This window comes from Prionailurus bengalensis, chromosome B3 (assembly GCF_016509475.1).
Source record: "Prionailurus bengalensis isolate Pbe53 chromosome B3, Fcat_Pben_1.1_paternal_pri, whole genome shotgun sequence".
Classification (NCBI taxonomy): domain Eukaryota; kingdom Metazoa; phylum Chordata; class Mammalia; order Carnivora; family Felidae; genus Prionailurus; species Prionailurus bengalensis.
In genome coordinates this window covers 34329963-34354451 of record NC_057355.1, presented here as the reverse complement: position 1 = coordinate 34354451, position 24489 = coordinate 34329963, and the positions used below count along the sequence as shown (strand labels likewise).

General features: G+C 44.4%; 1 protein-coding gene across 2 annotated transcripts in view; it reads left to right on the top strand.

Moving 5' to 3' along the window:
* Nucleotides 1-24489, top strand: part of THSD4 (thrombospondin type 1 domain containing 4) — a 576363-nt gene that overhangs the window by 448288 nt on the left and 103586 nt on the right. For both annotated transcript variants that reach the window (XM_043554015.1, XM_043554016.1), the window contains one exon: nt 21958-22162. In XM_043554015.1, the coding sequence (XP_043409950.1) occupies nt 21958-22162 (205 nt within the window). The remainder of the gene's footprint in view (nt 1-21957; nt 22163-24489) is intronic.

Sequence of the window (24489 nt, the reverse complement as noted above, 5' to 3'; positions counted from 1 at the left end):
TAAATAAACATTAAACAAAAAATAACAGTATTTGTCTTGAAGGGACAAATTTTGATTTCTTGAGCATGACAACTCACCCGGATATTGGTATAGAGTTTTAATATATGTCTTCCTATTAGTTCGGTTTCCTGCTAGATTATGATGATCAACAATTGTGAACTTATTTGTCTATTTCCCTCCATAGACTGGGAGGCAAATGAAGAGAGAGGAAAGGCAGCACAGCACAGTGCTTAAGGATGTGGTACTTGGCACCAGATAAGCCTGATTTCAGTCCTGCCTCTGTGCTCAGCAGCTCCCCAGCGGGGGGAGAGAGTTGTCTGATTGCGTTCTCACTCAAAATTCAGTTTTGTCATCTGTCAGATGAAAGAATAATAGTAGCCACAGCGCTCGGTTGTTCTGGGGACTAAGTGGGATCACATAAGTAAAGCACCTAGCAGAGTGCGTGGCCTGCCCGACCCAGCTCAGCCAGCAGAGATGGGGATGGCTTCTAGAAGTTCTTTGAGAGCATGGACTCTTCTGTCTGCATCGCCAGCGTCTAGATCAGTATCTAGAAATGAAAGTGTCTGAAATGAATCAATGAACGTCATGACCACATGTTCAGGTCTTTGCTGTCTTCATTATAAGTATTCAGATAAGTATGAGCATGTCTGCGACCCATTGGCACATTGGTGCTTTGGCCACAACTGGATAAGTGGCATTTTTTTTTTCAAATTCTTAAATATTTATTTATTTTTGAGATAGAGAAAGACAGAATGCAAGAGGCAAAGGGCAGAGAGAGAGGGAGACACAGAATCAGAAGAAGGCTCCAGGCTCCGAGCTGTCAGCACAGAGCCCGATGCAGGGCTCGAACTCACAAACCGTGAGATCGTGACCTGGGCCGAAGTCAGATGCTTAACCAACCGAGCCTCCCAGGCGCCCCACAAGTGACATTTTTAAATCCCCATAGGATTCGAAAGAAGGAGTCTCTTTGGGGGAATAATTCACACAGCAAATGTGAGCAGAGAACAGTCACTTGGAGACTGACCAGTCACTCTGAGTCACTGAGACTGAAGGGTTGGGAAGACCAAGTTGGGGAAAGATGGGTCAGAACTGAGGGGAAAAGAAACTAGCCTCAGAGGTGAAGGGCAGAGTTTCTTGAAGGAGGTAATGCTCCCCTGTGGCCACGGTAGCAGCAAGTTCCAGGGGAAGACCACTCCATGCACATTGCACAAACACCTAGGTGGGCACTCTGTTGTATTACAGTTGTATCACGACATAGTTCATTTTCCTCTGTTTTGATTAGTAGCGATCTAAGAGCCTCTGCACACACCACAAATGAGAACTCCATTCTAATGGCTGGCAGCTGGGCTGTGGTTTGCTCACCATTGTTTGCACACAAAAGCCTGATCCCATTAAGATGGTCAGATATTTCCTGCCGTTGCATGGCCTCGTGCTCACAAACATGTGATGCTATTTAAAGCCTCTTGTCTGCAAATATGCTTTGGTCACATTTGTGCAGGGTCCATTAATTAAGGCCAGATTTGAAGCTCTCACAGCTGTCACTTCTATTAACTGAGTGCAGGGAATGTAGGACTTTATTTTTCCAGGAGATAATTTGGACATCGGAGAAAAACCAAGAGATCCTCGAATCCCTGTGGCACTTACCTTGACTTCCAGGCTTCTAATGAAAAAGCTTCTTAGACAAAAAGGGATACAAAGACCCTTTCACAGAAACCATCAACACTCTCTGCCAAGCAGATTTATAGGGTGGGAACACACACACAAACACGCACGCACACACACACACGCTTTATTTGAGGCACCCTGGAAAATGAAAAGCTCTCTGGGAAAAGTAATCATGTGAGAAGATGGTCTGATGATAACAGCTCGGTTTTCTGTGAAAGCAAAAATGGACCCAATTTACAAACGTGACTTTGCTAGAAGGCTGAAAGACTTGTCTATTTTCTCTTATATCTACCTTTTTCTAAAGGAAACACATCATGGATTGATTGGAACACATGATCTTCTGGTTACCAAATGCTTTAGTCAATAGAGAATTGAAAGCATACTATACAGAGATTGCCAGTTATTAGAGAAATAAATTCTTTCCCAGCAGTGTGATTTGGAGCAGGAGCGTGATGGCGGAGGTGATACTGAAAATAATCACAATCGTGATATTAATGAAGTTAATGTTTTTAGGTGCTTTACATGTGGCATTTTAAATGTATGAATTTTCACGCAGGAACTCATTTGACTCTATAAAATAGGTGCTATTATATGCCCATTTTGCAGATAAGGCACCCAAGGCGTTACCAGCTTAAGGAATTTGCCTAAGGTCACCCTGCTGGGGAAGGGCAGGGTCAGAACTCGGATCTCAGTGAGGTCTGTCTCCCCTGAAGTTCCCACCTTCTGCTATCCTGGTTCAGTGGAAGGGTATGGGCTTTGCACACAGACCAGGGTTTCATCCATGTCTGTTGGGTGACCTTCGACAAACTGCTTGACTTTTCTGAACCTCAGTTCTTCAACTGAAGCAAAATGGCGAAAAATAATGGCTGCCTCAGGGCAGTATAAAGATTCAGTGAAATTGCGGAAGAATAGACTCCAGAGGTACTCAACAAATGTCAGTTCCTCCACCTCCTCCGTTTCGTTTCATTCCAGTTACTTCTTTGTCCCATCACTGGACTGAAGCTCCCACCATCTCCTGCTACATTATCCCTGAATTCTTGGCTTTCTCTTGGCTCTTCGTCACGGAGCCCAACACAAAGACATTTCTCTTTGCTTAGCTCTTCCTAGCAATCCTACAGCTGTGCCTTCCATCCCCTGACCCCAGCTGGTCCCCCAGGAATCAGGAGCTCCCACCTCTCTGAGAGTCCCATGACATGACTGAACGAAGGAGGGCCTGGGAGGGAGAAACTGCGGGCTTGATTGCTGGCCCAGCTCTCCCTTCTAATCAGGGATTTCTCACCTGTAAGCAGCTTCCTCAGAGGAGAGCTCTGAGCCACAGCGATTTTCTCCCTCAAAACTGCTTTCCAGATTTAGATTTTATTCCTTGAGAAACTTAGGCATTCCTGCCTCAGTATCTTTTCTGACTCTCCTGGAGGATGAGTGAAAAAGACAAGAGACAATAATTAACAGAATGCTTTTCAAATATAACCCCGGGACTTTAGCTGGAAAACACAAACACATAAAGGACTCCTTAAGACAGAGGTCTTTTGAATTAGGGGTTCAGGTGAGAAAGGCAGCCACTGAGTTTACCGATGGCAAAAGAATAAATAGAAAACTCTGAGGGCGAACCGCGCTCTTGTAAGAGCACCTGCTATTAGGACGTAGAAGGGGGTCCGTGGAGTCACTGCTATTTTCAAGTCTGCTGAACTCTTTGTAACTGTTGTTTACAGATTTTTAATCTCTCATTTACTTCCAAAACACATTTGAAATTTTAGATGAAAACTGAAACCCTTTTATGAACAAATTCTTTAAAAAGTTTCACTTTCGGAAAACATCTTGAGCTGTATGCATTGGGAAAGTGCAGTCAAGAACCGAGCCTTTGGAAGCCCACACTTAGGAGACAAGTTAAGGCGAGGAAGGAAGGAGAACATGGAAGGCCAAGGTGGCCACTGTCATGGAACGCAGAGGCAGAGAGTAATTCAAGAGGCGAGGCGTGAGCAACGCCCTTGTGAACAATTAAGAACTGAGCCGACCCCATTTGTTTCAGAGAAAGTAAAGTCATTAGTATTGAGGGAGAAAATCTCCATAACCTGGTAAGGTCACCATCCATGGAGGTCAACCTCCATGGCCAAAGGGTAAGGAGACATGATAGTCCGAAAATCGGTGCTTATTTGAGATGCTTTGTGGTGACACGACATCAAGCTTGGGGCTGTGGTGAAGGTCAAGATCCTCAGTAATCCTGACCCGCCGTTTGCAGGACACACTCTTATGTACCATCATGTTGCACGCATAGTAAACAGGGTGGACAAAGGAATGCAGAATTCTCCAGGTTGTATTTTCAGAAGATTGAAGGCCATTTAGATACTTACGGGCCTCTGTTTCACTCTGACTTTGCGTGATACATAAAAGTTGGGATAAAATGGGCTGTAGATACCCCACAGGGACTTTTGTGGGGCTTTCCAAACTATATCCCGTAACCCAGAAGCACCAAGTTAGAGGTCAGTTGTGAACCCTTGAAGACTAACATGATACACGAAAATAATGAAGTGTGCATGAGATTGGCAAGTAGCCTTCTGTATCTGTTAGCAGTTTGTCTTTTCTACACAATGAAGAAAAAAATCTTTTAAAACAATTCCAACTACTCAGTTTAAAACTTTATTATTCTCCTAGTCACAACACTTTTCCTTTAAGATATATTGATGCAGCCATAGTACACTTTTATTCAGGCCTTACGAAGAAAGGATTCAGAAGATAGTTTGACTACGGCAGATATTAGAAATTCATCTGATCTAGTCTTTGTCACCTAGCATGAAATTCTACATAATGTTTTGGCTGTAGGTTTAGGAATGTAACCGGAAGTTCTGTATCAGTCGGAATAGTCTGTGTTATACCTGACTGACAATGACAAAATAGCAGTGGCTTCAAACAGATTCCTTTTTCTTTCTGGTCCTTAAAGGGCCAGAAGGGATTCTACTCATCACAGCCCCTCAAATCCAGGTTGGCATTGGCTCCAACATCTTGGACAGCGGCAATCTCACCCAAAGTCCCCAACACTTGCTGTGGCAGAGGAAGAAAGGGTGAAGAGTTTGAGCACCAGCAGTTAAATGCTTCAGCCTGGAAGTGACAGGTGCCACTCCCGTTCACATCCCATTGACCTTGCCTAGGCACATTGTCACACCTAACTCCAGAGGGGAAACGGCAGTCCTCCATTTACTTAGAAGTACAAAGAACCAGATACTGAGAAACATTAGTAGTGCTGAACAGAAGTTTGTCCTACCATTCCCTTTGCCTAAGAAGAGAAGATAAGCACTTTGATCAACTTTGTAAGCTGTACTTTTGAAGTAATTTCTGGTGGCTTGCCGTGAGGGCTTACCTCAGGAGTGACACTCACTTAAGCTAGGAGAGCATCTCATTGATTTAAACACCACATTTGGGGCGCCTGGGTGGCGCAGTCGGTTAAGCGTCCGACTTCAGCCAGGTCACGATCTCGCGGTCCGTGAGTTCGAGCCCCGCGTCGGGCTCTGGGCTGATGGCTCAGAGCCTGGAGCCTGTTTCCGATTCTGTGTCTCCCTCTCTCTCTGCCCGTCCCCCGTTCATGCTCTGTCTCTCTCTGTCCCAAAAATAAATAAACGTTGAAAAAAAATTTTAAAAAAAAAAACACCACATTTATAATATAGATTCAAAAGGCACTAAACCACAGAATTCCACTCCACCAGGCTCTAATCTCTTCATTCTTCAAATGTGACATTCTCTGAACTGGAATGGAAGCCCAGCCATAGCCATGGAATTCTCCCTAATTCAAGAATTGTTATCACTTCATATGTGCTAGTTTTAGAAGGAATGTAGTGTTGACTTTTATGTGTTCTTGATCCACACACTTAGATGTAACTTTGATACAAGGCACATGATGTTAGAGTTTACATATCGTAAACAATTTGCTATTGAACTGTTAATCAACAAAGAATTATGATCGTTATTTTGTGGCTCTGTGCCACCCTGACCCATTGCCCATATATCCCTGGGGAGTCTCATCTGCTAATTCTTGTAGGATGGTCTGAGCCAACTATGAGTAACCTATTTAGCAAAAAGACCAAGCCAGAAAAATTTGAAAATGTGTTCAGGTTCATTTTTTTCTTATTCAAAATAAAATTTACTTTGGCTTCATGAGGAATAATACATCTTACAATGTATATATTACTGACTTGTTTCAGTGGGAACAGGTCAAGAAAGAAATGATACTGTTTTTTAGCCACCAAACAGTAGTATTGTGGGCATGTTTGAAAACCGGTACCAAAGGCACCTTTCCAATCCAGTGTAGTAAAGAGAGGGGCAGACAGTGGCAAAGCCTACAGGAGGGCCGAGGGTCACCCAGGGGTTGCCCAGGATAAGGCTGATTTCCATGATGTAAGTTGAGGTCACTCAACTAGGTCACTCCATTCAACATTTAGACATTTTTAAAATTTGATTTCTTCTCATTTCATTTGAATCTAAAAATCCATTCTTTATTTTACAAATAAAATTCTGCCATGAAGCCATCTGTAAAGTCGTTAGCCATTGCTGCTGCCCAGTTCGTTCACCAGATTCTCTTTCACCGACCATATGGCCAGTCTCGTTTGTTTTTCTCATGGATGTTGTCCCCCTGGCTAGTGCCGTTTCTGATGTCTGTAAAGGAATGGGTCTGTGCTAGGCACATGCTAGGTGTTCAGTTAATCTTTCATTAATGTCGTAACTCATTTGATGATTTAAATCTTTCCGTATCCCTCCATCCTCAGTCAACTCTGTCTGTTAACACTGAACATAGCTGACATTTATTGAGTGCCTGTTATGTTCCAGGCACAGTGCTAAACCCTTTACACTGATTATAACATTCAACCCTCACAGCATTCTGGTGAGACAAGCATTTGCCGGGATTCCATTTGGGGATCAGTAAATGCAGTAGTTCCTCTGTACAATCCCCCTGCTTGTCCCAGCCCATTCTCTTGGGACCACAGAAAGGAAGTGTCTCTTCAGTCTGACAGAGCCACCAATATTTGGGGCCATCGTCATGTCTGTCTGCTTTTCTGCCTGTTAAAAGCCCAGACCCTTATGCTGTTGTTAACAACAGTCACAAACTTAGTGATACTTTGATAAATGTTTTCCTTTTGTGGCTTACGTTACTGTAATTTTTCTTACTTGAGCACCTTTCCTAACGTCACACAGCCAGTGAGTGGCGAATAGAACTGTAGTCCCAGGCGAGCATGATTCCAAAGACAGAGTTTCTAATTATTACTCAGTATCAGTGCTACCTAATGGTGATTTGATCTTTTTTAACAGAATAGAATTCCTTATGTCACCTGTTTAATAAAAGAGCAAAAAAGGCAAATACCTTATCATAGAAAGCAGATTCATGAAAGGGGTATTTTCAAGCCACTGTTTTCTCAGGAAAACCAAATGCTAGAAACGTATTTTTTATATGTGCACAACAGGTAGTTATTCCGGATCATTTAGCTTTAGAGCTGGAAACCCATGGCTTTCCTTGCACCAGGGTCTCATCCTACAGTCCTGACAAAGAGGGATAATGTGGAGGAAAAAACCTGTTTTAGGCAAATACATCAAATCAAATGGAAAATATTAAAAAGGAAGTGACACAGACCAGTGTCCAGAGGTCTCCAGAGATCAGAACAGGGAACAGTAGTGGACAGTACACAGAGAGGTTTCCAGTGGCTGGAAGGGAGGATTCGTTACAAGTTAGAGCCTTTCAGGGATGAATGAAAGCTTCCCCAGCAGGTGAGGAGCTCCCTGACACTGGGAGAAGCTCAAACAAAGCCAGATAGACAAGGCTCTTGCCAAGAAGGGAAATGTTTTACAAAGTCAGGGTTACCAGGCACCCGTGAAGTCATGGGAGATGCAGTGAGCGTTGACAATAGTCCAGGTTCTGGGATGGGACTGCCCAGGTTCCATCCCTGCTTGACAGCCCGTTCATCATGGACCATTTCCTCAACCTCCCTGTGCCTTGATTTTCTCATCTCTAAAATGAGAATAATACTATCATCTACCTCTTGGGGTTCTGGGAAGACTGTAGTCTATAGTCTTTGCTTTTTAGCAGAAATGCTCTTTTTTCCCAAAGAAAGTGGCATGAGTGGTTCCAATACATAAAACCCAAGTTTTGCAAAAAACCCACCGCGTTTTATTAGCATAAATCAATTTTTAATTAAAACATTAACATCTAACTGGCAATTAGTGAGCATGTAGCTATTTTGTTGAATAGACAATTTAGCCCAGGGGATACGGAAAATGGTTTAGATACCCGAGCATCCAATTTATTTTTGAATTTTGTTTCCGTCTACAACTCTTGAGGAGTCCTTGGTTAAGGCAGACAACAAATTGCAAATTTCAGATGGGTAATCTCTTTTACAGTAAGAATGGAAGCAGTTTGTCCCAAGGGCTGCATAAAAATAAGTCCATACAGTGCATTCAGTGTTATTAGATGTAAACTCTAGCTCTTCCTATTTTAAAAATGTGTTGTAAAAATGATTAAAACCTTAAAATAGCTTGAAAACCACTGACCTATCTCATCCAGCAAACACATTTTATAAGTTCAGTTAGTCCTGTGACCTGTCCAGGGTCTACACAGGGAGCACCAGTTCCTAGGCTGATGCTGGTGTGGAACGTGACCCCAACAGAACTTCCTGTGACCTTGCTTAGACCACGTGACTTCTGTGGTTTCTTCTACTCGAAGATTCTGTGGTTCCAGCATTCTGTACGTGGCAGGAATACTTGCCAATATGCCTGATTGTACTATGATGAGCCTCTTCCCCATCTTACTAGTTGGGCCATTTTATTCTTCTCTCTATGGCAGAAATCTGTTATGAAAAATTTCAAAGTTAGATTTTCTGAAAAGGATTGATGACCTTTGTTTCAAATCCAGTTTAGTGATGTTTGAGAAAATTAGAGAACTGCGGTCTTCTACAGCAAAGAGAGTGAGTGTTTTTTGCTAACACTCATTGGTAACTGTAAGGTCCAAATCTATAAGGAAATTCAAATTTGATTTTCATGGCCAGCTAGATCAATGCCCTATGCACCCTTCCCCCCTTGTGTGTGTTCTGCTCCCTGACATTTTAGCTTCCATCAAAAAAACCTGGTTCAATTTATTGTTGACTTTGAGCCACAGCAGAGAGGAAGACAAACATCCTCACCTAAGCTAATGACGTGGTTTTCCAGCCATTCTAAGAAGCAAATAAATCATTTTGCTAGTTCCTATTTCAATAGCTTTGTGTGAACCATGTCACCATTACCAACTTACTTGAGGCAAGGATTTTCCAGTCTTCAAGTAGACGCTTGCTCAAGCAGTCCAATTCACTCCTTATCTCAGGGTTAATGCCTTGGCTAACTCACAGAACCCAAAGGAGGCATTAACAACTCAAAATCAGTGTTCTGCATGAACACCTATTGAGCTATAGGTTTATAGCCTTCCTCTGCTCAAGATCTCCAGAAGTTTCTTTATCTTACAGGGCTGTTTCCTATCATTTAAAAACACAACTTGAAAAAATTGAAGTTATACAGTGATTTCTTCACAACCCTCAAACCCATATAGGAGGCAGTCTCAAAAAGGGGGACCTTAGATTTCAAAAGGGATTGAAAATCCCCAGGATCACCAGGATGAATCACATAAACCCAAAGGAAAGGTGGTCTTGGAGAAACCATGACCTATATGCTCATGGCTCCCTTTCTGCTCATCAAAGAACTTTCTGGAGACTGAGACTGAGCGAACCTCATAGGAAACAGAAGCTGTCCAAAGGATTTAATGTCCCAGACCCTTGGGTCTGCGCTGGATTGAAAGCCTCCATCGTATCCTTTTGTTAGAACAGGAAAAAGTGGTTGGGAGAATTTTTAGCCCCAAGGCTTCTGGCAGCACACAGAGTCAATGGACAAGAGAGGACTCAACGCTTCTGGGGACCTGGAGCTTTCTGTGAGTGTGAAGGGGAAGTCCAAGATGATATTCAGATACTCCTTTCCATGAAATGTCAGGGAAGAGCAAACTCTCCAAAGCCACCTTTCCCTCTAGCACCTGTCAACCCCAGGCTGCTTGTCCTCATTCAGTGGACATTCGCCTTTGTGGTCACCGTGTTCACCCACTTCCAGAGCTGTTCACACCCCCTCCTCCTCCAGCCCCTGCTCCTCGCCTGTCAGCATGTACGGTTCACCACTGTAGTCCCTGTCTCATCACTGTGCTAACCTCACCTGTTTGGCCTCCACCTTATCACCCTGCTTCTGAGTTCTTGAGCTCCATAGATACGGTCTCTATCCTGATGCCTGGCTATGTGACCTTAGGTGAGTCACTTAACTTCCCTCTTTCCTCCTCTGTTAAAATGGTAGTAAATATTTTCACCCTAAGAGAGCCTTAACAAGCACCAGTTTCCTTTCTTTCTATTGCTTTTCTTGGTGCTCATAAGAACCTCTGTAGACCTCTCTGAGTCATGAGAGCACACCTTTCTCATAGCACCCAGGGAGTCCCATCAACTGTCAAAAGTGAATTTTTGACTTTTTGACTTTGGCTCCGGCTTTCTTTTAACTAGGGTTTATTTTACTGTGCCAGAGAAATGCTTTTCTTTTTACTTCCATATTTGCTGCCATTCCACATTCTTTAAAGTACATGCAGGCCGTTCTCTCACTAAATAACATTCCAAGGAGGCTATTGTTTAAGCTCAGAATGAGTATCATTTGTATTTCATTGAATGTGCCCTGTATGTTATCTTTAACTTGACTTTAAATAAAACATAACATGTATTGGGTACCTTCCATGTGTCAGATGCTTTTTGCAAACTTTATCTCCCTTTAGCCTCACAAAACCAACCCGATAAATTAGAATACATTATTAATGATTAGTGTTGCTAATTAACATGTACTGTCACTTTAACAAAGTACTGTTGCTGTTGAAACAGAAGGAGGCTGGATCTTTTTCAAAAGCCCACTTTCACTCAGTTTTCTGGCACCTGGGGTAGAGTTTTTCTTGGGCTGCTACAGCCCCAGGCTCTCCTTTCCACCTGGAATCAGGGACTCAAATAGAGGCATAATGCCTGGGAGGAAATAATCAGCTTGTTTAAGTGACAGCTGACATCAGGAAGCCTTTTGAGCCTGAAGAATGACATGATGACAGCAGTATCTCGAGAAGATAAATTTCACAGCCACATGCAGGATAGATTACCTGAAACCACAGCTTTAGCCTTTCTTAGGCTGACGCATCTGGGGGGCGTGATTTAAAAGCTCATAAATACGATCTGTTTAAGGAAGGGGCTGGTGAAAATGAAGAATTTCAAGGTTCCACAAAAGAAGGTGAAGAATCAGTATTTATCTAACTGGTTTGCATGTCCTAAATATTGACATATACAAGAGCATGTTGTTCACGTGGTCACTTGGAAGCCATGTATCACATCTGCCCTTGCCTTACCTTTTGGTTTAAAGTTGCAAGAGGAGGGAACTTCTCTGCAAGCATGAGAATTATTCATCTGGCTGCCACCTGAATTATTGTTATGGAACACATTGAGTTTGACAGATAACCCTGTTCTTAGCCATCCTTCAAAAGAAGCATGAAGGAGCCTTCATGTTTAAATATTTCAGCCAAATTTCTTCCTTCAGAGCATGCATAGAATACAATGTCTTCATTTCCTAATGAAATGAATATTCATATTGGATGCATCGATGGTTAGAAGGGAGACTAAGAAGGTATCCTTATTTGGTTTCTTGGCCATTCTAGTACCAAGGAACAAAGTCTTGGATTGAATAACGTTATCTTCTGTGGAGATAACTTTGTGGATGATGCTTTTCCTTGAGTCATAAATATTTCCCAGCTTGGTAAACCAATAGTTTCCATTCCCAGGAAGACACGTGAGAAAAATAGTTACTATCTCAATGAATAATTTTGCACTGAGGAATTTGCTGTAAAAGAAAGGGTAGTGTGATAGATGTTCCCGACTCTGGGTGAATGCACACTGAATGATTGGAAAGAGGCAACATGGGAGAGCAGGAGAAGAAAGAGAAGCTACCAGAGACGTGGAATCAATTGTTAGTCCTTGTGAAAGAGCAGGCAACAGACTACAGGTAGGGCCCCCTTGGAAGGGTCTTAGGGAAAGCCAGAGAGCAGCCCCCAGTGATAGAGGCAATAAGAAGGAATTATCGCTATTTGATTTCTTCGTCATTCTAGCCATTGGTATATGTGACCCAGCGCCACAGGCCCTGTCCTTAAAAGAAAGGTTTCCATTGGACTAGGAGACTATGCAACCAGCAGAGGAAAGAGAGCCTGGGCGTTAGAGACAGAAAGCCCTTTTCATTCGAACCCTCTGTGTGACCTTGTCTTCTCTGAGCTTCAGTGAAATAGGGATAGTCAAGATCATTAAACAGGCTACCATGTAGAAGATGCCTCGCGAGTGGTGAGTGCTCTCTTCGTAATCGCTGTCACTTATAACATGGGGCTCCCTACTGCCTGCCTCCCTGCAAACTGCTTGCACCCCTACCTGCATCTGTTTTCCACCCACAATTCCCATAAGACTGGGCTCCAACATGCCCAAGCTGTAAGCTCCGTCCCTTGCTCTCTTTCTAAAATGAACATAACCCCTTTACAGTTCTTGAGGTTTTTCATAGCTGGTCTTTAACACAAGCCAGGAAAGACTAATAAAAGGAAACACATTTAAAAAAAAAAAATAGAGGGATAACCAAGTTATAAGAAAATCTCTGAAAATCTTGATCACCGTTGTCCCAGAATGCCATGGAAAGGCAAATGATCGTAGCAGTTAACCTATTACAGCTGTGGCTTAAACCCCGCCTGAGACTCGTGTGTAAATAGAAGTGAGGTTTCAGTGGACAGTGCAAACAGACCAGGCTTCTCTGTGAATGTAGAAATGTGTGTGCCTTATGTGAGAGAAAGGATGCCTGCACGTGCCCAGGGACATCACTGAAGTGGGGCACACACGCCCTCAAGAAGGAAAACGTACTGACGTTTTTCCAGCCCCTACTACAAGCCTGTTCTGGACGAGGTGCCTTCATCTGCATGTTCTCAGTGAATCGTCACAAAAGACTTGACGATTATACCTTCATGGCTTTGTTTAAGGCTCAGAAAAATGATGTCACTTGCAGGTATAGAGCGCATTGGGGATGCTCTTAGGCAAACAAACCTGTATGTGTCTAGAAGAAAAGACTTTTGGAGATGGGGAACATAGACATTTTCATCCCAGGTTATGGAAATGGAAAGAATGGCAGCTTCAAGGAATCTAAACCAGGAACTCTAAAGGCAGGGAAATAGGCATAAAGCAGGTGTAGAACTTCAATAAATATGTGGGAGGGCCAGGAACGGAGAGAGGCTTAAATGTCCGCAAGTGAGCTCCAGATGCAAGGTCAGTCATCAGTGGTCCTCCTACCCACTCAGGGCTTCTCATCAGCCCTCCACCATCTCCTAGCTTCTCTCCTACTCCTCTTCCTTGCCCCTTTCTTCTCTCTCCAGCCCTGGAAGCGAAACCAGACTCCTCCTATTTAGCTGTATCTCAGTATGGCCATTGTCTCTTGTTGCCTTGGTTTCTGCTGACCCCAGGCCTCAGGGTCCCACCCCCACCCCCAAGCAGTTTATCCAAGATTTACACACTGACAGTTTGTTAAAAGGAGTTGCTATTCTGGCTGGTAGATAAAAGCATCCTCGTGTGGTTATGGGGACATAATAAGCGCAAAGAAAAGAAGATGGACCATTTGAGGTGACAACCAAAAGGGTAATAGTAACCAAAAGGGTAATAGTGTTGCGCTGTCTTTGTTTTGCCTGGACGGGGCGTTGGCTGTCACTTGGGGGTTGGTGTGCACCTTGAGAAAAGTAGAAAGAGCATGAAGTAAACAAAAAGTGATCCAAAAGCCCAATAATCCCAGATTGCACAGGAATCGCCTAAGGATGCTACTCAAACACAGATTCCAATTCAGGTAAGCCTGGGATGGGGGCCATGATTTGTAACAAGTTCTCAGATGATCCTAGGCTGCCGGTACACGGACCACACTTTGAGTGACAAGTAACAACGGTCTAGAAAGGATCAACTAATGTTTATTACTCTTGATTTTTTTTTTTTTTAATTAAGACAGAGGAGGAAAAAAATAAACTTTGGAAGGATTTCCATCCAGACAGCTCCAATGAAAATGTTTACGGTGCTAGAAGAAAGTTCCAATGAAAGAGAGAGAATTAATATGACTGAATCCAATGAGGAAACCAATGACCACCAAGATGTACACCTCAATCCTTGCTCTAAGATGATTCCTTCAAAGGCCTGCCTCCCCCTGTCCCCCCAAGTAAGGCTTCTGCCCGAAACAGGCAACACTACTGTTCTCCCAGGACCTAGAAGTCTCCCCTACTCTACCTTTAATGGAGCATCCTTCTTCGGTCCATAGGGCATTACTTCAGTGTAGCTTGGTGTGACTTTGCCCTTCATTCTAATTCCCTCTCCCCATCCAGGCCCCCCTTACCTCTGCGCCCATCCAAATGTAGCTGTCTTTGTGCTTCTCAGCCTCTAGTCTCCCCATCTCTCCCGAATGCCTATGTCTGCTAAGCATCTCCTGAAAACCGTGTTTCCGTGTGCTGTTGCCTGACTCCACAGCCCTGGGACTCAAGCCCCCTAATGTTCAGTATAGCCAGCCTTTTCCCTCTTCATCTCCCCACCCCAACCAACTAACCAGCCAGTCTTCTCAGCCATCCCTGGACATCCAAAAAGCCCATTAATTCCCAAAGTTTAATACATTTACACAGATTTCTAAGCATTTTCCTTGAACAATGCGAAAGTAAAAGGCCTGATTAGTTCACTCACATTTTTAAATGCTCCACAAAAATGTTTGGGAAAGTGAAAGTCGTATCTTAACAACAGTAAATATGCAATCCGCCTGAGTTGCTGAGCCCACCCTTCTGGTGTTCCCCAACTATCATTCTTTAAATGTTTAACCACGTTTTCCTGTCCCTAAACTAGCTGCTTAGGTGAGTACCCTTTTACGAAGGCCTGTAGGTGCCATCTTGTGGAGAAAAATGCAAACAGGCACGTTTGGAGAGAAGCTGTGTGTCAAGGAAAGGACAAGAATGTAAGCATGAGTCTCCCTTATTGCCTTCTGGTGGGTCACTGGATTCACCCACAGTCCTCTGAGGGCCTTCTGGTTGGACCCACACCTGCAGACTCAGGCTGTCTGAGCCCAGGAGGGGCCGTGTAAATGAGGCCAAGGTGCAAACAGCCTCCATCCTGGGGCACATTCGTCAACCCAACTCACGGTTGTCTTTTTGCTAATACTTGCTTCCAGAACTTCACCGTATAGAATATAGACTGTGTCTTCTCCTTTCTGCAGGAAACTTCCTAGTCCTGACCCCTCGGCTGCTAAAACCACAGCACCTAACAGACCTCTCCCACATGGTATGAGCCCCTCCTGGGGCCCTATAGAGTTTCCAAACAATCCGACCAAGTATTTTAAACAGAATTCTCTTTAAATTTTTTTAACTGTATTTATTTTTGAGAGAGAATGTGAGTGAGCATGAATGGGGTAGGGACAGAGAAAGAGAGAAGGTGAGAGAACTCCAAGCAGTCTCTGCACTGTCAGCGTAGAGCCCAACACAGGGGCTTGATCTTGAGATCAAGAGTCAGATGCTTAACCAACTGAGCCACCCAGGTGCCCCAAAACAGAATTCTCTTTCAATAGAGAATTCACCAGAGAGCCTTACATTTTAAGAGTAAAATGGAGGTCCAGAGGTTTCTACGATTCTATACAAATATACATATACCTTATTTTATAATAAAGCGGTCATCATTGTCATAATTCATTCATGCCCCCTCCCCCCATTTTAAGCCGTCGGGGAGGAAAACCATGAAAGTAAAGCATGGGAATTTGAGGGTTTGGAATATCCCCCCTCTCCAGGGAGAGACGACCCTGGTGGCAAGGAGGGTGGTAATTCTCTTACGGCGTGAGAAACGTTTCCCTCTCGGGGCTTCTTTCATCAGATTTGTAAGCATTGTTGCAGTTGACCTTCATCCAATTTTATCCTACAAGAGTGCCAGCATTTTCTTCCAGTTAAGCCGCTTGGTAAGGTGCTATTCTCTAATGAAATAGGATGAGGTACTGAAAAGCGACAACCATGAGCTTGATTAAAACCAGATCGCTAGTTTCACAACTGTCTTCGTTAGGGAAGCCAAAATACCTTTCATCCCGTGGACCATTTCTTCTCTTCAAATGAATGACATTGTCAGTTCGTTTCCCATCGGTTCCTGTTTCCAATTTAATTTTGTCTACGTATAGAAAATTCCTCTGACTTGAGACATGGCAGGATTCCTCACATCAGGGCTGTAACTCCTTTTTTTTTCCCAGAAACATTTTAGCACCAGAAGATACCTTAGAGATGATCCAGTTAAGAGAGAAAATTGGTCCTGTAGTTTTGATCTCCTGATGCCTCAGCCAGCTGCTCTTTCATTCAACAAACGCTTACTAAGTGCCTACTGTATACTAGGCACTGTGTTCTTTCTGGAACATAATCTTGTCCGGACTGAAGTTAGACCAAATGGCAAGCCTAAAGAGCCCTAGCCTACTGGTTGGTTGATGGTGGTGAGGAAATGTTGTTGTTGTTGTTGTTGTTGTTGTTGTTGTTCTAACTGGATAATTAAGTATTCTCTGCTCATTAGTTTCTCTGACATTGACAGAGTGCTGTTTTTGCACTTTCTTGGAGCTGCCGTTGTTCTAATGCTTTCTGGGGGACCTGTCATGTTCGTCTCTGGTATCCCATGAGCTGAAGATTACGCTACAGCAGTGATTCTCAATTGGAGGTCATTTGGGGACATTTGGCAACATCTAGATACATTTTCATTTGTTGTACTGAGGAGAGGGTGTCACATGTCACCAACCATCCTACAGGGCAGAAGGGAGCCCCCACAACCAGGAACCATCTGGCCCAAAATGTCCCTAGAGCCATGGTTGAGAAACCATGGCCGTGAGCAAGAAGGTAAGGAAGTGACGTGCTGAACTTCCAAACCCGGCCTCATTTTATATATTGGAGTTCAGCATTTCTTTTTTTTTTTTTTAACGTTTATTTATTTTTGAGACAGAGAGAGACAGAGCATGAACGGGGGAGGGTCACAGAGAGAGGGAGACACAGAATCTGAAACAGGCTCCAGGCTCTGAGCTGTCAGCACAGAGCCCGACGCGGGGCTCGAACCCACGGACCGTGAGATCATGACCTGAGCCGAAGTCGGACGCTTAACCGACCAAGCCACCCAGGCGCCCCAGAGTTCAGCATTTCTGCATGAGGTTTTGTTTAAAAAGTATGTGGGGTTTTTTTCCTTAAAAAACTCTTGTTGAAGACTACTGAGGTAGAAGATGACAACTCTTTGCCTTATGTTTTAGGGTTGAAACATATTGGAACGAGTCAAGTGGGCAGCATATAGAAAGCAGGTGAGGGCAATCAGAGGTTTATCTGGAAGCCTCAGCCTGAGCCTCAGTCTTGCCCTCCCACCAGTATATACTATGTTGAATGATGGGATCACATCTGCCGTCTAGTTTAGTCCAGAGGTTGGCATTTTTTCTGTAAAGCACCAGACCACAAATATCTTGGGTGCTGTGGACCATACTATCTCTGTCGCAACTACTCAACCCCACTGTTACAGCACAAAAGCAGCCTAGACAGTAGGCAAGCAAATGGGCGTGTTTGTGTTCCAGTAAATCTTTGTTTACAAAAATGGGTCATGGGCCAGATTTGGCCTGCGAACTGTCATTTGCCAACCCTGATGTAGACCGTAAGAACTGTGTGTGTTTTATCTTCATGTCTCCCTGCCTAACACCCTATTGGCACATAGTAGGGGTTGCCTCAGAAAATATTTCCTGAACTATGTTGAGGGCCAATCACATAGCTGCAAGTACGAGCAGATTTTAATGAGAATAATGGCTGGAAAAAGATCCATCCAGTATTTCCTAGAGAATTTCTATATGTTGTTTCACTGTTTTCCTGTGTTGGACATTCAGGACTCTTCCGATTGTTTCTTATTAATAATAATGACTGTGATGAGTTCCTTCATACAGAAAGTGTTCGCCTCATTTATCATTTCCTTGGCATAAATTCCTAGAAGAAGAAATAGGATCAAACAGTATATATTGCTAAATTGCTTTCCAGGAAGGTGGTATCGATGTGCATTCCTAACGTAATCAGAGGGAGGGATTTATCATTATGCAAAGGATTTCTTTCAACAGAATGTCATGAATAGAAGTTTTGGCATCCATATGTATTTCCACGAATTAGCTTACTGCAAACAAAAGCAAATTGGTGTTAGCTACTAATCATTTTAATAATAACGTTCTCCCACACTGTTGTGACAGCGTGATGATTAAGGCGCGTTGTGCTATCTGTCCGTGTCATCTAGCCAACCAGTGGAGGTTACCCTATCGGGTGTGTTTATTGAGCACACATAGAAACATCTGCTTCCCATTAGGGCATCAGAAGCTCCCCTATCTGCACGCCAGGCACCAGCCTGCCCTGCCGTGATGTACAGAGGCCTCCTCCCTGTGAACTCCACCACCAGATATGTCATCCAGATCGCTCATTTCCCTCAGGAAACTTCATTTGGGTTAATTTCGGCACACAACTGGGGGCAATTCTTGAGCAATTTCTTCTGTGACGGCTTGCGACGCGTAAAATTCTCCTACAACATGTTGCCAAACTCACTGGAAGAATACTAAGGGTATTTGTCCAGTTGTCCAGTTGTCTTTGTCACAGCAAGAAATGTCTCTTCTGAACTGCGGTACATGGTGAGGAAAAAAACATGAAATAAAGGTGGATCAAGGAGCAGATGTTCATCCTGTCCGTTTTCACGAGGTGCTGTTGGCGGGGTAAGGGTGAAGGGGCCCAGCAACGTGCCTTACCTTTACGGTGAACGCTGGCCTTTCCTCAGCTCTTTGGATGTCTCTGACTCTCTCCAAATGAGGAAGAGAGTATCTGTGACTGAGAAGTAATAGAGAGCATTGTAGAAATAGGAGTGGGTCTGTGGTTATACGATGGTGGAATTTACTTCGAAGTGGATGGATTCCAGATGAAACCAGTATATGAGGACCGTAATTAACAAAACCCATGCTGCCAGGCACCTTCTTGTTTACCTGCTTAGGTCCTCCCAACATTGCCATCGGGTAGACACCGTACCAACCCCAGCCACAGAAAAAGAACCAGAGGCTCAGAATGGCTAACTGGTACGTCCAAAGATCAGCGCTCCTAAGAGGCAGAGCCAACACAAAACCCGGGTCCACAGACTCCAGTGCCCTTTTTTTTTTTTTTTTTTTTAAGCACCTAGTGATAGCACTTTGGTAGCGCCTCTGAGTTTGGAAACAGAGACCAGTGCATTAAGTCATCCCCATCAGAGACCAGCTGACCAGCTTCCTAAAGTGCAAGCCAGAATTCAGGCCCAATTCACTTGTGGGCATTGTCCCCTGAAAGACCCGGACGGTGGTGGAGATGTTTTCAGCGCTGAGCCCAGAAGGAAGTGACCACGAAGCCCTGAGGAAACAGGATGTCACCTGTAGTTCTTGGCGTCTCTTGTGTGGCTACACGCTTCACCGAAGCCAACCTGTAGGCCATTTGGATGTCTGGCAGGAGAAAGGGTTACAACCTTCCCTCCCATTTCTAGATTCCTGCAGAGTGGCTGTGCTGCATAGGAAATCTGGCATGCGGGGGTGGCATTCATGGGACTGTGGAGAACATCTCAATGTAATATCTGTTTCACAAGATAAAATGGCATTTAGTCTGTGTCTGTTGTTGTCTGAAGCCCACTGTGGCTGTGTAATTTGTAATTTTCTTGTTGGTCCTCCCGCTCTAATTGGGCTGGGGGCTAAGGATTCATGTGATGTCTGTCCTTGTCTTTGGAGGCTCTCATTCATCCTTGAAATGTCCCCTACACCCCATTTATTTTTTTTTCTTAATTTTTTTTAATTCTTTTTTTTCTTTTTTTTTTTTTTAATTTTTTTTTCAACGTTTATTTATTTTTGGGACAGAGAGAGACACAGCATGAACGGGGGAGGGGCAGAGAGAGAGGGAGACACAGAATCGAAAACAGGCTCCAGGCTCTGAGCCATCAGCCCAGAGCCCGATGCAGGGCTCGAACTCACGGACCGCGAGATCGTGACCTGGCTGAAGTCAGACTCTTAACCGACTGCGCCACCCAGGCGCCCCCCCTACACCCCATTTAGAAGAGAGAGACGGGCTAGGCTGCCTGTTCTCCTCACTCCGGGACCCTCTCCACAACACCAAAGTTATCGTCTGAGAAACAAATCTGAGCATGGCCCTCCCTTTCTCGACACCCAGGGGTTGCTTGTTGATGCCATCGGATAAAATTCTAATTCTTCATCCTGGCAAACAAGACTCTTAAACCATTCAGCTGAATTCTCCAGCCTGATTTCCTGCCTCCCAGCAACCCTACACTTGAGCCGTGTTGTTCTGTGAACATGCTTTCCTACCCCTCTGCCTTTGAATGAAGTGCTCCCTTTACTGGAATCCCCCGTGAGGAGGAGCTCAGTCTGGGACAAACTGGGCCCAGGGACGGCAGAAATGGAAGGGAGGAGAGTGGGATTTTGCTGGACAGGACAAGGACTGTGTGCTGACCGACATTTCTATCCATCGTCCCCATCGTGACAGTCAGAGGCATGTCCTTAATTTGGTTGGAATCTTGCTTTGGCAATGTGGCATTTTGCTTGTTTCTTTTTTTTCTTTTCTCAAAGCAAAGGAGAACCCAAGGGGTCAGAGATGGAAATCATGCATGGAAAACATTTTCCTTATTTTTCTGCTAAAATGTGCATGGGGCAGGGGCAAGAAATATTTGAGGGAGGAGAAATACACAGCAAACATGGCATTTTGAGAGGTTAATTGGATGTGGATGAACATATTGAGATGATGTTCTGTTATTGTCAGAAATAATGTTTTACAGAGAAGCTATTTGTGAAGAGAGACCCGTTATTATTGATGGACTAATGTGCACTCAGGAATATGGAAGTAATAATGCAGAGGTACAGTGTCTACAGAAAGATGTCAATCAAACGTGAGGTTGGAGGGGACAGCCTGAAAACCTTCTGATTTGACTCTGCATATAGGATTTGACCTGTAGGGCCCATATGAACAGACCCAGGGTTATTTCACAAAATCACAAGTGGATTTTGAATGGTTTGCCGACCACTTTGCCCCCCTCGGATGGGGTCTGATGATTGCTCTTTAGAATTCAAAGAACCAACACAAGCCTGTGATTCCGCAAACATGTGTCTCGAGTTTTAGAGTACCGTTCTGATTTCAAGTACCGTTCCCTATCCCCGTAACCCAGTGAATGAGCCCTGTCATCACAGCGCTTCGTTGTCCAGCTGTCGTCTGCTCACTTCCATCTGCCCGTAGAAATGTGACAGAATTCTTTGCTCCAACCACATGCCCACATCTTAGATGCAGGAAGCATGATCATGAGCCCCGGAAGTAGGAAAAGACTGTATAAAGGTAATGATCTTGCACTTTGTTCCAAGTGCAAAATAAAATGGCCCCAACAGAAACATGAACAGGGAGGGGAAAGATAAAGCAAAAGAAATCTTTGAGTCATGGGAAGATCATCGTCTAGCTCGCTGGTGTCTCTGGCCTTTGCCTCCTTCCCCGCTCTCCCCCAGGAAAAATGCTCTGGGGGAGCCAAGCCAAATCCTGCTGCTCAACTCTTCAGAGCCACAGTGACCAGCAGAGACCCAGATCTCGACCAATTTGACCTAATGGCCTAAGACGCTAAGCCTGCGAGTACCACTTCTCAGGGTACTTTGCTAAGCATTTATACGGTCTGTCATTTAGAACACAAGACTTGGGGACAAACCCCAATTTTCGGTGCAATACTTATCATGGAGCCAAAGAACTTTGTATAGAAATCCCAGATGATCTCTCCCCTCTGAGTCCCATAGGGGGATGGATGTGCAGGACAACTTCACTGTCCAGCCAGTATAAATAAGTGACCGGCCCCCACACCCTCCCTGTTCCTTCTCTCTGCGTAATTTTCTCCTTATAATTTGCCACCACCAAGAGTACTGTTTGATTTGCTTGTCTTGTCTACTGTCTGGGGCCTGCACCCCGCCCCTAGAGTGTACATTTCATACATTTCTTGCCCAGAGTCAGTGCTTTGTGACTATCCATCGAGTGCGGGAAGAATGAACTTGCTCACCTGCAGGGGCTGAATGGGGGCAGGAGGGAGGTCGGTTCGAGACCCAGTAATAGATCTTCCATCGCCCCCTCGCCCCGTCTCCCCTCGCACTCCTGTTACATGCTACAAGAGTCTTTTGTTTTCTACCTCTCCACAGAGCATTGGCTGTGACGACTACTTAGGCTCCGACAAAGTTGTGGACAAATGCGGGGTGTGTGGAGGCGATAACACAGGCTGTCAGGTTGTGTCAGGCGTGTTCAAGCATGCCCTCACGAGCCTGGGCTACCACCGAGTTGTCGAGATTCCCCAAGGAGCCACCAAAATCAACATCACCGAGATGTACAAGAGCAACAACTATTTGGGTAAGCTTGGTCTTTTTCCGGAGGAAACCCTCTGTCACTACCAGATGATTCGTTCCTTCCCAGGATCGTGACACAGCAGTGTCCAGAGGTCCGTAGACACGTAGAAGGTGCCACTGGGGCACGCCAAAGCACCGCTTGGCCTCCCCCTTGAAATGAGAAGCGTGGGTGGAGAAAATTTTAAAAGTCCTTGCAAATAAATATTTAATACCTACACATTTAAGCCAGCCTTTGTTCCTTCCAAGAGCAACGTGGTTATGAAACAGGTGATGGGCTAAATGGTTTCTCTGAGATGGGGGAGGCTCTATAAAAAGCCAGGGTATGTGCCAGTCTGTTCTGTTGGGAGTTCAAGGTGGCCAGGGGCCATTGATGACCCTGTCTGGAGCTTCGTTCCCTACAAGTCTAAAGTAAAACCATTTTTTCTCTTCTTTCTGCTTCATCTGCCTGAGGCAGGAGGATGTGTAGAGCATGTGTGTATCTTCTTAACAGCTGCAGTCATTTTGGTCCATGTCGTCAATATCAAGAAGCCGTTTTAACCCATTGTCCTGCTGAAAGTTAGATCTTTGTTGATACTTCCTCCTGGGTTTCTGGCTGATTGCATTTTACACAAAGCCAATCAGGCCATACAAATTAATTTTTACCAATTTTAGGTAAGCATGTGCAGATTAACCAACAAAATAACACAAGGAAAGCAATTCCTGAAAGTCATTTCGTGAAGGCAATATGCATTTTCATTTTTTAATTATGTCTTTCACTTAAATGGCACAGACACTATGTGCCAGGCACCATTCTTAGTGTTTTGCCTCTGCTAAATTATTGAACCCTCTCAACGACCCTAGGGATAGGAGCAGTTCCTATCCCCGTTTTATAGATAAGGAAATGAGCACAGAGAGATTATGTAACTTGCCCACATCACCCAGCAAGGATGAGGTAGAGCTGAGATTCGAACCCAGGCAGTCTATCTCCAAGCATAGCAGTCTATCAAGATATCATACCCATGAGCAGTTCTCAGAGTTCTTCTGGTACACCATTGGCCATGCAGCAGTCAGTGGTTGCAGCAGTTGAGAGAGGTGGTTAATTTTGCAAACCTCAAGTACCAGGAACGCCCCCGAAGATAAATCCAGACCCGACAACTCCAAATGCCACAGCTCTTCTCCCTGCACCCAGGAAAATGCAACTGAAATTAGCTTCACCTGGATTTACTGGCAGGAGGAGGAAGGAATGGCAGGTGAGACCCTGAGACAAGTCCAGTTAAAGTGGAGAGCTGACCCATTGGCTCTGGCAAGCCCAGGAGCCACCCAAGTGACAATAAGCCCAGTTTTCCCAATGAGTGGTTTGTGTGTTATTTTTAGTTGTGAGAAGAGGGTCCTTGTGTGTGTTTACTCCCTTTTTTTTTTTTTTTTTGAATATTAGAACATCACATCTCCATAAACATCCCATCTTCTAGAGTGGAAAATGTTCTTCAGGGGATTAGTTGAAGCGTCACTGGGTGCAAGTGCACCAGAAAACAATGCCACTTTTCACGAGCGTTGTGTTGTTTTTAGTAAGTTCTCATTGCTCAAATTAGTCCTGTTCGGGAAACAGTTTTTAAGTTGTGCCCTCTGAAGAGAAAACCCTGGGTGAATATCCACTGGATGTCTGAATGGAAACTGCTCTCGGAGCCTCAGTGTTTGCATCTAGCGTATGGGAAGAAGAATCTTGACCTTGTACGTTTTCAGGACAATTAATGGCGCAACAGATATTCAGAACCCAGCAGAACCCTATCACTTACTAGCCACTGACCAATGTTCGTTCCCTTTCCTTTGTCTCCGAGACCTTTTTGGTACCTCAGAGCTTCGTGGAATCAAAATTCCCTCTCCCGCTAAAAAAGTCTCAGTGCAAGGGTGATGATTCAGAAAGTCAAATTCAACCTTGTATGCCCAGAGAGCAGTTGGGTACATGAGAAATCCAGAGCCCTTTGCCAATATTGTAGGATGGCATGTGGGCAAAGGAGGGAGAATGGAAACAGAAGAACAGGCCACAGAGAAAGGAGGTTCCAGAGGTGATGAATGGGACCTGCTGTCTTCAGCACTGAAACTACGTGCAATGCTTTTTTTTTTTTCCTCCTTTTTTCTTATGTTTATGGACATGTAATTCATGTATCGTGAAATTCAACCTTTTATTTTTTTTTTAATTTTTTTTCAACATTTATTTATTTTTGGGACAGAGAGAGACAGAGCATGAACGGGGGAGGGGCAGAGAGAGAGGGAGACACAGAATCGGAAACAGGCTCCAGGCTCCGAGCCATCAGCCCAGAGCCCGACGCGGGGCTCGAACTCCCGGACCGCGAG